We start from the raw sequence: 14,059 nt of genomic DNA, 5'->3' as shown, positions 1-14,059 counted from the left end.
GAGTGAATTTTAGGTCTCACTGACTTGCTTTCCAGCTTTTCTCATCTATTAATATGTTATACTTAAAAGTTAAGTCAGAATCGGACACAAACTGCATTAATCCTGCCTTGTCTCACATTTAGGCAAAGGTGTCTGAGTGTTTTTTCTCAGCACATTTTTGGCACCTCCGCATCTGAGGGTCATTTTTAAACCACAAGATGCCAAAACTCTGTTGTAAACAAAGGGCACCTCCTCCATTTTCAGATGTGTTATTTCCAGCCCGATAATGCACCATCATCTCAAGACATTTCCCGGAACATGGCAATTATTTTATTTTCCTCCAGTGGTCTGCAGCCTCCAGATGCCTCTCACTTCAAACCAAATAGAGCAAATTTGGTTTCAGGTAGAACCGGATGTTTGTAGCATGACTGTGTCACCAAATATGCTGCAGGATATGCTGTGCAAGATTTTTTAAGTAGCACAATTTTGTCAGCACCCTCTTTCTAAATCTAATTTCCATCAAGAGAAACACCTTTTATGTCATTTTTCTTCCTCTTGCAGTTGCCTCTCACATGTTCAAACAGGGAAGTACAGCACTGACTCTTGCACTACTCATTATTGAGCTTTTTTTGTTGCTTTTGGTCAATGACATCAGCCAGAAGGATTGAATGTAATGGCAAATGAAAGTTTTGTTTTTAATACGGTTTCTTCACACTTTGCTGATGCAGCACCGGCTCATTAACCCACAGCTTTCACAAACAGGAAATCAGCTGAAAAACAAAGTTGAGCTTTACCTTTACTGGCTCGCTGCAGGTCTCTCTCCAAGCAGCAGGTAGAGCAGCTGTGCTGAGGGCAGCAGAAGCCTCCGCCCGAACTGCTGGTGGTGCCCGGAAGTTTGCGGACACAGTCCTCGTGGTAATAACAACCACATCCAGACACGGAGCAGCGTGTCACCTCCTGACCCGCCGTCTTACAGCTAAAACAAAGATGATTGCCTGGAGAGAGAGTCTGTGTGAGTACAGAGCCAAACACAACACGTGAGATAGTGAAGATGTTTTCTGATTCGCTCACCATTTTTGCACTCCATGCAGGTGAATCTCCCTTCAGGTAGGGACGTCAGACCGAGACAGTCCAGGTGAAACTGTCTGCTGCAGTCACCTTCACAAACCACCAAACCCTCTCCATACACCTCACAGATCTACACACAAACACAGAGAAATACGCCTTATATAACTCAATACTTGAAAGTTTTCAGAAGACAGAAAGTACAAGAATTGTGAGCAGCGCTGACCTGACACACAGTGTCTCTCTTTCCTGTGCTGCCATCTTGACGGGACAAGCCTGAGTCCACAGACTGAGTATCTGAAGCATCTGCATCTGCGGCTGCTGGACTATCAAGACTCTTCCCAAATAAACCCTGTGAGGAAAAGAGAGCGCAAACGTGTAAATGTGTTTTTCTGTGAAAGAATCCAGACGCGTAAAGCACAAACACAGCAAATGTAAGCCAACTGTATTCAACTACTATTTCAAAAGTGTGTAGGTATTTAGACTCGTAGATGGTGTGATCAGGGCTGCAACAAAAAGTCTTTTAGGGGTGGGGGAAAAATTGAAGAGTCAATAATCAGACACCTAAAACCCAACTCTCCACATTATGAACGCCTGAAATAGTTTTGTAAGAATGAGCTTTACATTCCTTTCGGCTCAACTAACTGGATGGTGAAATGTGACGGACGTACACATTTGTGTCGTGTTTAAAATCTTACATTACGTTCAATTTTTTTGATTAGTTGATTAATGGTTTGGTATATAAAATGTCAGCAAGTAGTAAGAAAATCTCATTACAAGTCCCAAGACTCCACAGTGACATTATCAAATGTTTGTCCAATTAATAACACAGAATCCACAGATATATATATATATATATATATATATATATATATATATGACAGTTAATGACTAAAATATATAAAAATATCCAGCACACTGCTAAAAATTCACAGGGTCAATGCTATTCAGATGACTAAAAGTTGTGTTGTTTAATAGTCTAATACTGAGTATTTTCTGACTTCTGCATTTGGATGTACATTTACTCATACTACTTTATGTCCAGGAGAAATACAGTGTTTTCCTCTCAGTGTGTGTGTGTATTTCTGCACATGATTTCTATACTACCTGTGGGTCATTGAGTCCTCTGGAGTCAGAGTCAGAGGTATCTCTGTACTGCGAAGACGTCATTTCCACATCTGTTGACGCTCTGCTTCTCTTCTTCAGGGGCTTGCAGGCATCTGAGATCTCACTGGCTCCTGGTGGATCACACAGGAGGCAATAAAATAAAGATGAATTTCACTTTTTTTTTTTACATAAAAGGAGCTCCTGCCACAGATGTTTTACAGGAAGCATGAAATAAGGATCCTCTACCTTTCTGTGAACCGGTCCTCAGTGTGGTCTCAGGAGCCATTTCAGCCTGTGAGGAAGTTCAACATGAAAGTTTAAGTTATCATGGTTTATGAAAATGGCAGTTGCTAATGCTAAATGGCTGTTTAAACCAGTCAACAAACACTTACATCACTCATGGTTCCTCTTGTGCTGGGAGAGTACCTACTCTGAAATAGGAACTAAAAAAGTCCCTAAAAATGGTGTTATAAGAACTGCAATCATTCCTAGTTCTTGCGGTCCAAAAAACTTAAAAAGTAAAGTCAAGGAGGGTACTAGAACTATGAAAACTTACTTAGGTCCAAAATCGCCTGTTGCATCTGCACCTCAAGAACTAGGACTTTTGAGGGATGTTTGTAAGTTACCTTTGAAATTGGAGAGTAGGTCTACTCCCAACACAAGAGGAACCGCAAGAGACTACATGTACGCAGACTGGTCAAAAACATGAGTCAATGTAGCATCGACAACCGGCATTTTTTAAAAACAGTTAGCCGTGTAAACAACAGACAACACAAAACATAAACAAAAGTGAAAAAGTTGAAGAAAATGCAGACAAATGGACTGACAGTGAGGTCCAAGCTTTCCTGAGCATACATATAAGGGGAAATATGGTGCAATTTTGACTCGTCAAAGTGAAATAAGAATCTTCAATATCAGACTTACGTCACTTCAGCATTCCTAATAGTGGCACTGATGCATACAGTAAAAAAGTCTTTATTGGTTTGTCAGAGAAATGATCGTAAAGCATCTCATTTTGTTTCTATGAGGTACGCATCTCTCTGGGGAGCTCCCCAGGATGCACTTCCTCTCAGGGAGTCCCCAGAAACTGTTTGGCCTGAAAACACCTATTGTCTAACCAGTACCCCCACCAACACCCCTTGCATTTTTTATTTATTTTTTTATTATTATTTTTTGCAATTTTGCCTTTATTTGAGAGGTGAAAGTGGGGGGAGAAAAAGAAAACAGAGTAAAGAAAACATGGAGAGAGAATGGTGTGACATGCAACAAAGATGCTGAACAAAACTGGGAAGATGCTGTGAAGTTTGTAGTCTAAGCCATAGAAATAGAAAGAGTAGAATAGACATTGAGATTCAAATGAATGTATCAGGATGGTCAGAGCGACAGCCGTGTTTAAGCATACTGTCGCCATTGCAGGAGAATAACTTCTGTATAAACAAAACAACTCGCGGTATGCTACGAACTCACTGAGGTGAGGTTTTGTAGTCATGACCAAAGGAGCAGTAACGCAGAGTAGTAACATTACGTTTTCAGATAAGCAATCCTTTACTTTTAAAAAATTGCAATAACTTTTATTTCCCTGTTTCTCTTGTTGCCATCAATTGCATATATGTTGAAACATTATGTGCTGTAGCTGCCTCCGAAAAATGAGGAAGAGACGCAGCTGAGAGGACAGCTGACGGGGGGAGACCACAGGGATAAACAGCGTGCAGAACAGCATATTTTCACATCTAACTCTGTTGATTAACCCTTTGAAACCTGAGTAAAATGGCCTGATTCCTTTCAAGAACATTAGAAGAATGCAATGAGTAACTCTAGAAGAAATGACACAAAAAATGTAAGTTACAAGAAAATTACCTGAAAAGAAGTGGTGATATATATATATATATATATTTTACTGTAAACAGGCTGTAAAATACATAACTCAATACCTACAAATAAATTTTCTCGAGGAGAGAAAAATCACCTTTTAATAATTTCTAGCAATTTGCAAGACATTTCTTGCCAAGTTACTTGTTACCTTTTTTCCATGTTTTCAAAATAAAACAAAAAACTGAATGCTTGTGAAAGGCATCTAAACACAACAACACAAGAAAACTAATGTTGATCCAGGTTTCAAGGGTTAAGGCTTTATTTTGACCAAACTGGAACTTGTTGTTAGGACAGTGGACTAACTAACAAGACTAAGACATTTTCTTCTAATTGTATGTTGTTTCTGTCAAGTTTGAATATAGTGTGTTTTTCGATGAAGCTTGTGTAAGTTCATTGAAAAAGAGAAACTTGGATTGGTGTATGGTTGTATTTTTTGGTTTATTATGGAAAACAGTTAATAAAAAATAGGCCAAAAAAAGGCTCTCAAACTAGTTAGTGTGACACACTTCACAGCCCCACTGACATTTATTATTGCCAAAACAACTTACAACAATCTCCTTTTTTTATTGTACCACGGCAAAAAGTTAAATGTTTTTCTATTCATTCCATTTCTATGGTCTGAGCACCAGGTTTTCTGCTGAGGACTGATACCTGTTCCTTTTTGGTTTTCTTCTTGGGGACGGGGTCGTTGCCTCTCTCTGACTCAGACCGGCTCCTGACTGACCGCCGTTGCAGCTTCCTCTCCTGAGAACCTGAAAACACATAAAATACTGACCTGTATCTTTTTATAATCAATTTTTTTAAAAAAGCCATACACCCTGCATGTCTGTGTTTTACCCACCGTGTGGACTACTGTGGTGTGAACCAGGAGAGGAGGTCTGCTGCATTCCTCCCTCCTCACTTCTCCGACTAGCGGGGGAGCCTCTCCTCTCCTCTTCCTCTCCGTCATCCCCGTCTTCCTCCTCCTCTGGACTGGGCTCAGGTTTTGCTCTGCTGTCCTGCTGAAGGCATCAACATTTGAGTATCGTGTCAGGAAACCCAAGATTCTACATTTTTCTGTCTGCACAAGTTACACCTACCTCAGGTGAGCAGTATCCCAGGTCGGGCTGCCGGGCCTCTCTCTCCACTCTCTCCTCTTTCTCTTCTTCTCTGTCTTTTTTTGGAGACGGAGCTGCTTTTTTCTGCAGGAGAGGCCAGTCGCACTTTGTGATCTCCACGTTCAGTCTCTTCATGGTGATAGAGAGAGGCAGCAGCTTCCTGGCGGCTGCTGTTTTCCAGGCCCTGACTGGTGGCGGTGAGTCCTGCTGTGGTCGTGCATCACAACCAGCGTTCTGTTTCGGGGAGATGGTCTTACGCTGGTCTCCCCTCTGGTTCTTCTCTTCATTTGAAGCCTGGGAGTTTGTGTTGTCCTCCGTGTTGGAAACACTACACTGTCTGCGTGGCAGCAGCCGTCGTGGCGGCTGCTCTCTCTCTGGTGACTTCACGGCTCCCTCCTCCTTCTTACTGACTGAGCCGCTGGAGCGCCGGTTTTCGTTTCTCCGCTCTGATGTTGGGTTTCTTGTTGGTCGTACCTTCGTTAGGGTCTGGGTCAACATAGATGAAGGTGTAGTTGTCAATTCGCTCCTGCCGCGTCATCACGAAGGCGTCCTCTGCATGGCCCACACCACCTCCCCACTGGGAACGCTCCCGCTGAGGGATAGGCTTCAGGAGCTGGAGAAGAAAACATCAAAAAGATTAAAAAAAAAAAAAACAACTGATGAACTTTATTTCTACATGGAACCCATCTAACTGGACAACTGGTGATATCAATATTGGCTTCACCAAATACATATTAATAGATGTTGGTTTAAAAATGCAAAAAAACATAAATGGGATTACCTAGAAACAGTGTCATCATTTCATTGTTCTTTTCCTATTTTTCTCTATTAATGATAATGTAACTAGCTGTCAGACGGCACTGCTCACCATAAAATTACCCTATTGATAAAAGGATACATGTTACTGAGTAGGGCAGAACCACAATGACTAAAAATGTTGTTTAAAAAAGAGACGATTCATGGGAGTTTAGAAAAGTACATTTTTTGTTTGTTTTGTAAAAAGGTGTTTTAGAAGCTTACCAATGATGAGCCATGTGATGGAATAAATAAAAGGCATTTACTTCATTTGTACAGTGAACACAGTCTTTTTGTAAATGGGATAGAAACTGAAGAGAAAATCAAAAGAAATTGCTAATCAGCCCCTCAAGTATTTTGGGATGTGATCGCAACAATTAATGCAAAGTCAACCAATCGCAAGACATTTTGCACAAGCTTGCTATTTTGTCCAATTGCTGCAACTTTTCAGCAAATTTGACCAATCATCGGTTTTTAACAAATTATACAAAAAAAAGCAACTTTTTTTCCCTTTTCGCTTGCTCCTGCAATTTAATTGCAACAAAACAAAACAAAAAAACATTACAACACGTATCACACCTTTTTTGAAAAGCTGTGGTGAAATTTTAGAATGCAACAATCAAAAAAAAAAAAAAAAAGAATTTAAGATAAAAAATTTCTGAAATTTGTGATTGGTGGATTTAGATAAATAGGCATTACTAAAAATAAAACATCAATAAAAGCCCATTCAAAATATTAATTTAAAATAAAAAAACTGGACTCACATTTGTATCAAATTAATTACTGCCTACATTTCAAATAAAGGAAATTAATTTAAACACAAGTATTTGGTTGGTTTGTGTCGTACGTACTTTGTGTTTCTCTACAGGGTTTGTGGCTTTGCGCAGAGTCTCAGCCTGAAGTTCATCAAACTGTTGCTTTCCCTGATACAGGACAATCCTCTTCTCATGGATCCACGCTCGCTCTGCAACACTGCCAAAGAACTGGACGTGATACTCCCGGTGACCTTTACACAAACAGAGAAAGAAGCTGTGGCGTTTTAGGTCATCACACATTTATACGTTTGTGGAAGGAAAAATGCTCGTACCTCTGGTGTTGATGCGAGTGTGGACCTTCATCTGCGGGTCTGAGGAGACCATGCAGGGCCACCAGGGGTAGGTGCCCACCTTGGACCACACCAGGTCTCCTATCACAAACTCCTTGCAGAAGCCCGTCTCTTGGATCACTGATGGATGATGGACTTTCGGAACCTAAACAGGAAAATGAACGAGTCACTGGTCTGCTTTCAAAATCCAAACAATGACAAGTTCGTCTACTGTAACATGCAGAGAATCCAAACTGCTGTGTAGTGTGAACAGTCGTGCTCTTGCCTTCGGCGTCTTTGGTTCAGTTTTGATAACGGTCTTTTGAGGCTTCTCTGTCTGGGCTGGGGGTGTTTCTGTCGGCTGGGGCTGGATGTGGATGTCCTCTGTGTGCTCCGTGGTACCTGCCTGGGCTTGGCTCTGCTCCAGCTTCTGTTCCTGGACCTGCAGCTGCAACCTCGCACTCTTTTTCCTCTTCTCCTTCTTCTCTCATGTCTGCGCTGCATCTGAGTGGCCTCGTTCTTCTGAGACTCCTTCTGAAGAGTAGAAAATAGAAAAAAAAGAAAAAAAAAAAACAATAGCGATGAGACATCTGTTAACTTTTTTCTGTTTATATAAAAGGTAATTCAAAAACTGATCTCTCTGTCTGCTGAAATATTAAAAACTTCTTAAGACGATTAAAAGTGAACCAAGATGCATGCAGTTCAATTCCAGATGACTTTTTATGGGAGAAATTAGAGAAATAAGAGTATATAATATGCTGTTGTTTGCATGTAGAGCATGCAATTTTTTTTAAGAAAAAGGCCCAAACAAAGCTGGTTCCAGCCACTAAAATACTTAGGTTTTCTGTTTTCTATGCTTTTATACAACAGTGAACAGAAAATCTTAAGAGTAATAATTTGGACAATAGCAATTTGGGCACTTTTGTTGATTTGCAGACAGTAATAAAAATTTGCAAGGGTCAAAGCAAGGTTTTAAAATTAATACTGCACTCCTAAAAAGGTGCATGTAGAGCAAAAAACTAATCATTAAGCAATAACGGTCTTTCATTATTAATTTATCTGCTGATAGTTTTCTCAAGTAATCAATTAATTGTTTGTTCTAGTGTTGTCACGATGGTGTAATTTCTAACTCCGATACAATAGCTTGAGAAATAGCAATACTGTCAACACTGCCACTACCAATGCCACTTTGACGCTCAATGTCTTAAAAACCCTCAGAACGCAGACATGACCTTCCCAGTTGGCAAAATGGAAAAAAAAAACATTAAAAAGGACATGACTGCAGGGTCTGTATGTGTGTGTGTGTGTGTGTGTGTGTGTGTGTGTGTGTGTGTGTGTGTGTGTGTGTGTGTGTGTGTGTGTGTGCAACTAACTCAGATGTGCACACATTACCTGCAGTTCTTGCAGCAGGTCTCCACACAGCGCAGATTCAAACAGCTCCTTCCCGTTCTGATACGTCTTTATGATCTTCAGCTTGATCTCTGGAGAGCTGGTTTTCTTCAGCACCCCACCGGGAGTGTTGGACAGGGTGTGGGAGGGCTGAGAAGACGGGGTACTGTCCACAAGGGAGGGGGGGAGGACTGGAGGAAGGCAGGAGCAATGGGGGAGGAGGGGGGAGAGTGTGGGTCATGATGTGAGGCGTGTGGGGCAGGTGGTGCTGGGAGGGCAGTGGCGGCGGCGGAGGACTCTGTGGGTGCGAGTGGGTTTGTATGTGCGGTGGATTGGAGTGGAAGTGGTGTGCGTGGTGGTGGTGATGCGGGTGATGATGGTGGTGGTGGAGGTGCGGGTGATGCGTGGGCAGAGGTGGGGACACAGGAGACAAAGGTCTCTCCTGGAGGCCCGGCCCCCTCAGGACCGTCCCCTCCCCCGGCATGAGACCATGATCTCCGTAGCTCCGTATGGCGCCGTAGCCGTTAGCGGAGCCGTTGGGGAACTGTGAGTACATGGAGAACTTGGCCTGTGGCTCGTACATGCCCAGGCCGGGCGGGCGGGTAGCCGTTGGAGACCTGCGACATGTCCTCCGAGGCTGACGGCGGGTAGGAAAACTCTGCATCCAGGGCAGCATCGTAGGAGGGACCACCATCCTCGCCTGGATCACTGCCGGTGTCGCAGGTGCCTTCCTGTCTGATGTTGGCTGAGTCAATGAGCTGAGGGGGTTGCTGAATTGTATTTCCCATGATCCCTTGCATGAAAGAGAAGGAGAAATCCATTGTTGGGCTCCTGCATCCTTAACTGTCTTTTTCTTTGACTGGACCTGTTGACAGAGATTTATATAATTACATTAGATGCAGGCAGGCTCCCATTAAACTATTATCACTTTAACCCTCTGAAACCTCGGCAAATTGGCTTGATTTCTCTCAAAAATATGGGAGGCAGACAATAAGCAACTTCAGAAAAATTGCCCAAAAATTAGCAAGAAATTAATGAAAAGATACAAAAAAATCCTGAAAAAAAGCACAAAAAGAAAAAAGTGCTTAAAATACTTCTGTAGCATAATTAAAATAACTTTAACTTTAAAATAAAAAAATAATAATAAAAAAATCTTCTAAATCTTGCGGGACATCTTTTCAAGTTATTCATTGCCTTTTATACCATGCTCTCCCTGCTGACAACTGCAACGCTACATCCCTGGACATGTTTAAAAAAACTCCTTAAACCCAACCTGTTCACCAAGGCCTACAACCTCACGTAATTCTGTCCACTCGAAAAACAGGCAACATGTAGTTATTTTTCAGCTTTGTATTTTGTATTTATTTGTTTTTGATAAGGGAACTATGCAAAGTGTCTTTGGGTCTTGTGAAAGGCACTATAAATTCAAGCTATTATTTTAAGTTACTTATTTATTTTTTCTATAATAATAAGCTTTATTATTATTGTTGTTGTTATTATTATTATTATTATTAAAGAAGAAATCAAACCAATTAGCTCAAGATCCAGAGGTTTACATGCTTGTGAAAGGTGTCTGAACGCAGCACAAGAAAAGTGATGCGTTTCCAGGTTTTAAAGGTTAAACACATTAGATTTTCAAACTACCTAAATGTATTGTTCAAGATCATCTTGTTTACCCTTTATGAAGCCCAAAGAAATTATACAACATGCAGAACAGCTTGACATTAAAATCAAAACTGCTCTCTGTATGACCAACAGGTACAATCAGGGTTCCCACACGTTTTCATGGACATTTCAAAAATGTTTCGATTACTTTTTAAGGATCCATATCCATTTTTTCTTGCCCCAGTTGCCTGGCAGGGAGAAAATGAAGTAACGCAAACAAACGTCACACACAGACACCAGTGTTTCCCACAGAATCAGTATCTATGTGTTGTAGTAGCTTTTTATCTTGTGTGTGTGTCCCTTCTCTAAATTTTGTCATTTCTGCGGGTGCATGAACGGCTTAACTCATCATGAGTTGTTTTTATCCCTCAGCGGCAGTTTGTGTCGCGGCCGGGTTCCTACAGCTTAAGGCTAGGTTAGGTTTTTTTTAGGTGACTTTTTTAGACTGATTCAATGTAAATTGTAATTAAATTTAAGACAAATTTTACAATAATCAAGATTGAAAAAACAAAACAAAACAAAACAACAAAAAACAAAATATCAACAGACATTCACGACTTCAGGTTAGGGACAACTTTACTCAAATGTTTACTGGAACATAAAACATGATTTTTGGTTCAGGTGAAAAAGTTGAGCTACTTTAAATGTTGGAAAAAAAACAATTTCGTCGGAAAGGTTCACTGTTATGTTACATGACAAAAAAGGTTATTCCCAGAAGTTTACTGTATCATCACAGACTACAAAATTCAATTTCCAAAACTTTCAATTATTATTATTATTATTTTTTATTTTTTTTGATAATTCCTTGACGGTTCGAGACCTGGAAAATGTTATTGTGAAATTCCATGACTTTTCCAGGTTTTCCATGACTGTGGGAACCCTGCGCAGTGCATACCATGGACTACACAAGGCAGCTTCATACATTTTTTTCCCAGAGGCCCAAAAAACTACCAGGGCTCTATTCTGGTTTGCTGTGCGCCAGCTGGTTTGTGGTAATTTAATTAAACACAAATGTATTTAGGAACATGCACCGTGCAGGCAAAACATAATCTGAAATTTTGAAACTAGATTTTGACAAAGGTATAGCTATGTCAGGGCCTCAAAATAAAGTGAAACTGTAGCACTGGTGGCCCTGTGGTTAACACACATGCCTGCATAAAATGCAACACCCCCGGTTTGCTTCCAGCCAGGGACCTTTGCTGCATAACATATTCTGTCTTTCCTTTGCCTGTCTATTCTGTTAAACAGCCCCACCTCGAAAAAATCTCCCCAAATTATCTTAAAACAATGCAGTGCCTGCTTTTACCATTTAGGCTGATACTGTGTTTTAAAGGTGCATATTTGCAAACAAACCAGCTTGTGTGAAAAAACACAATAATTGCTAACCAGGGGACTGGAGTAGTACCCCGGAGCAGTACTACGATTTGCCTGGTGGGTAATCCAGCCTCACTGCTTTATGAAGTCATAAGATATTACATGACATGTAGCACCATCTTAAAAAGACATACTGTAGCTCTGAAATGTAATCTGAGCTCCTAAAACTCGAGAGCTTAAACGATTAGTACAATAATTGAACAACATTTCAAAGCAAAACTGGCCAAAAATATCACTGATTACTGCTCCTTGAATGTGAATAGTGCATTTTTATTTTTTTTTTTAGTATTGTTGAGTTTAAACTGAATATCTTTGATTTTTTGACTGCTGGTGAGACAAAACAAGAGAATAAATTATGTTTACTTGGGATTTTGATGGGCCTGTTTCGTTATTTCATTCACCAAATTATTATGTATTGCCCATGTATTGAAATAGTTTGCAGATCATTCGATAAGAATTTTTTAAAAACAATTAGTCAATAGGGGTGAGGGAAAAACTGATACAGCGTAGTATCAAGATATTTTGAGTGGTGACACATGGACAGCAAGTATTGATTTTTAAAATTATAAAACACATTAATATTACAAATACAACATCAGCGTAGCCTACTAGAATATAAAATAATTTGCTTTATTAGTGCACAAGGTACATTTTGCTGCAAAAAATACTTTAAGGGGGACGGCTGAAAATGTTATGTTATTAGATAAAACAGATAATGACAAAAATTTCCTTTGGTGACCTAATTTAAAAAATTGAAAAAAAAGGTAAATAAATCTCAATACATGTTATTGTAATACTCAAAAGCTTATGGCAAAATGCTGAAAATCACACTAATATTGTATTGTGAGTAAAGTATTGCGACAATATTGTTCCATGGGGCTTATGCAGATTTCCACCCGTTAGTGTTGGTCTGAATGTCAGTGGACATTAAGGGATTGTTCATTATTTATGAGAGGGGATGCTGTGGTGCAAAACGGGGAAGGAACTTCAGGTAATTTCTTAAGTATCGGGGAAGGAGTTATGTTTCTTAAACTTTAAATGGTTGTATTGTGTATTATTTTATAAACCCTTTAGAACCCCAAACCCACAAACGGATTAAAAATCTTTAAAAATATCCAAAATAACACCATTTATCAGCCAGAAACTATGAAATATGGTTATTTGTGGTGAGGGGAGGGTCTTGCATTCCCCCCAGTCACTCAGGAGGGCTTGAGGAAAAATATTTGTTGCTGCTGAGAGGGTCATGATCGAAAAAAACAAAGACAAAGTCAGAACCCAGCCACCCCCGTACTCTGATAGAACAGTAACAAAGTTCTAAAAATCATTTGAATTCAATAAATCAGAGATAATATTTTAAAATAATAAAGTTAGAGATAGGTTTAAGTCTGAGATGTTGCACCTATATTGTACCTTATTCTACCATATATCTCATACCTCATAAAATACTTTTTAATTATTCTAATTCAATTTTACAATTTTTATTAATCCGAAGGGGAAATCCACATTTTTCACTCTGTTTTCATATACACACAGGGTTTAAACACACACACACATGCACAAACAGGAACTATACATGCATTTAATATCTAAATATAAGTGCACTTGGGGGTTCTGAAAGAAATTTCTGAGTGTCAAACACTTGATTTCCTGCACTCGGTTGAATTTTATGCACCAATTTTTGCCCCTTCTGCTTCCATTTATGATGTAATTGCCTTTAATTTTGTACAACTAAAAGTCCTCTGCTACTTTAATGTTTTACTGGGGGGAATAAATGCTCGTGTTCGTAATATTAAGGGGGACGTGCCCCCCCTGAAATCTCTACCTATATACTATATGTTAACCCTTTGAAACCTGAAGTGACATAGTTTTTCTTGGGCTGCAGTCAGAGGCCTTTCAACAAGTATTTAAACTTTTGAACTCTAAGCAAACCACTGCAGTTTCGTTCACAAACATGCAAAAAGGCGATGAGCAACTTGGTAAGAAATGTGCGACAAATTGCAAGAAATTTATACATTTAGAAAACTATCTTAAAAAAGGCTAGGAAAAGCTATAGTCAAAATGATATTAATGACGTATATAAAATTATTTTGCAGAATTATTCTAGATTGTTTACACTTTGTCCTGGTCATTTCTTTGGGTTTGTTTTTGTTTTAACTTTCTTTTTCATTTTTAAAACTATTTTTCAGGTTATTTTCTTGTTCTTTTTACTAATTTCTTGCTAATTTTTGTGTAATTTTCTTCCTTCGTTGCCTTCTTTCCATGTTTTTGAAAGAAATCAAGCCAATTTGCTCAGGTTTCAAGGGATTAAAATGTTGCACAGTCCCTATACAGACTATAAGTGGACTTGTTTGATCAAATTCTTTACAAAAACAGAATAAATCCACATAAAGAAATCACCATCATTTATTTTAAACTTCCTCTCAAACCACAAAACAAACTCTAAGCATTTTGTACTAAATAATAATTTTCCTCTTTGATGGCTATTAATCATCTCTTAAGTGCCTCTTTTCACAAGCTTTAGATAATTTAGTGTTTTTATCTCATCAACACAAACACATGGTGGCCTGCTACCACAAACAAAACAAAGAGCAGCTACCACCGCCCGGTTTAGCCTCTTAAACTTATCACTTTA

General features: G+C 39.5%; 1 protein-coding gene across 1 annotated transcript in view; it reads right to left on the bottom strand.

Annotated features, from left to right (window-relative positions):
• Nucleotides 1-14,059, bottom strand: part of nsd3 (nuclear receptor binding SET domain protein 3) — a 28,062-nt gene that overhangs the window by 12,967 nt on the left and 1,036 nt on the right. Inside the window, 16 exon segments of the mRNA XM_042487540.1 lie at nucleotides 774-974; nucleotides 1,051-1,177; nucleotides 1,271-1,396; nucleotides 2,152-2,282; nucleotides 2,398-2,443; nucleotides 4,675-4,775; nucleotides 4,865-5,021; nucleotides 5,103-5,552; nucleotides 5,554-5,733; nucleotides 6,767-6,921; nucleotides 7,003-7,165; nucleotides 7,286-7,485; nucleotides 7,488-7,533; nucleotides 8,392-8,574; nucleotides 8,576-8,989; nucleotides 8,991-9,253. Coding sequence (XP_042343474.1) covers nucleotides 774-974; nucleotides 1,051-1,177; nucleotides 1,271-1,396; nucleotides 2,152-2,282; nucleotides 2,398-2,443; nucleotides 4,675-4,775; nucleotides 4,865-5,021; nucleotides 5,103-5,552; nucleotides 5,554-5,733; nucleotides 6,767-6,921; nucleotides 7,003-7,165; nucleotides 7,286-7,485; nucleotides 7,488-7,533; nucleotides 8,392-8,574; nucleotides 8,576-8,989; nucleotides 8,991-9,209 — 2,899 coding nt within the window. The 5' untranslated portion in view covers nucleotides 9,210-9,253.

The sequence above is a fragment of the Plectropomus leopardus genome, chromosome 6, assembly GCF_008729295.1.
Source record: "Plectropomus leopardus isolate mb chromosome 6, YSFRI_Pleo_2.0, whole genome shotgun sequence".
NCBI lineage: Eukaryota > Metazoa > Chordata > Actinopteri > Perciformes > Serranidae > Plectropomus > Plectropomus leopardus.
Note: the sequence above shows the minus strand (reverse complement) of the source record. Positions and strands in the feature narration are given on the sequence as shown.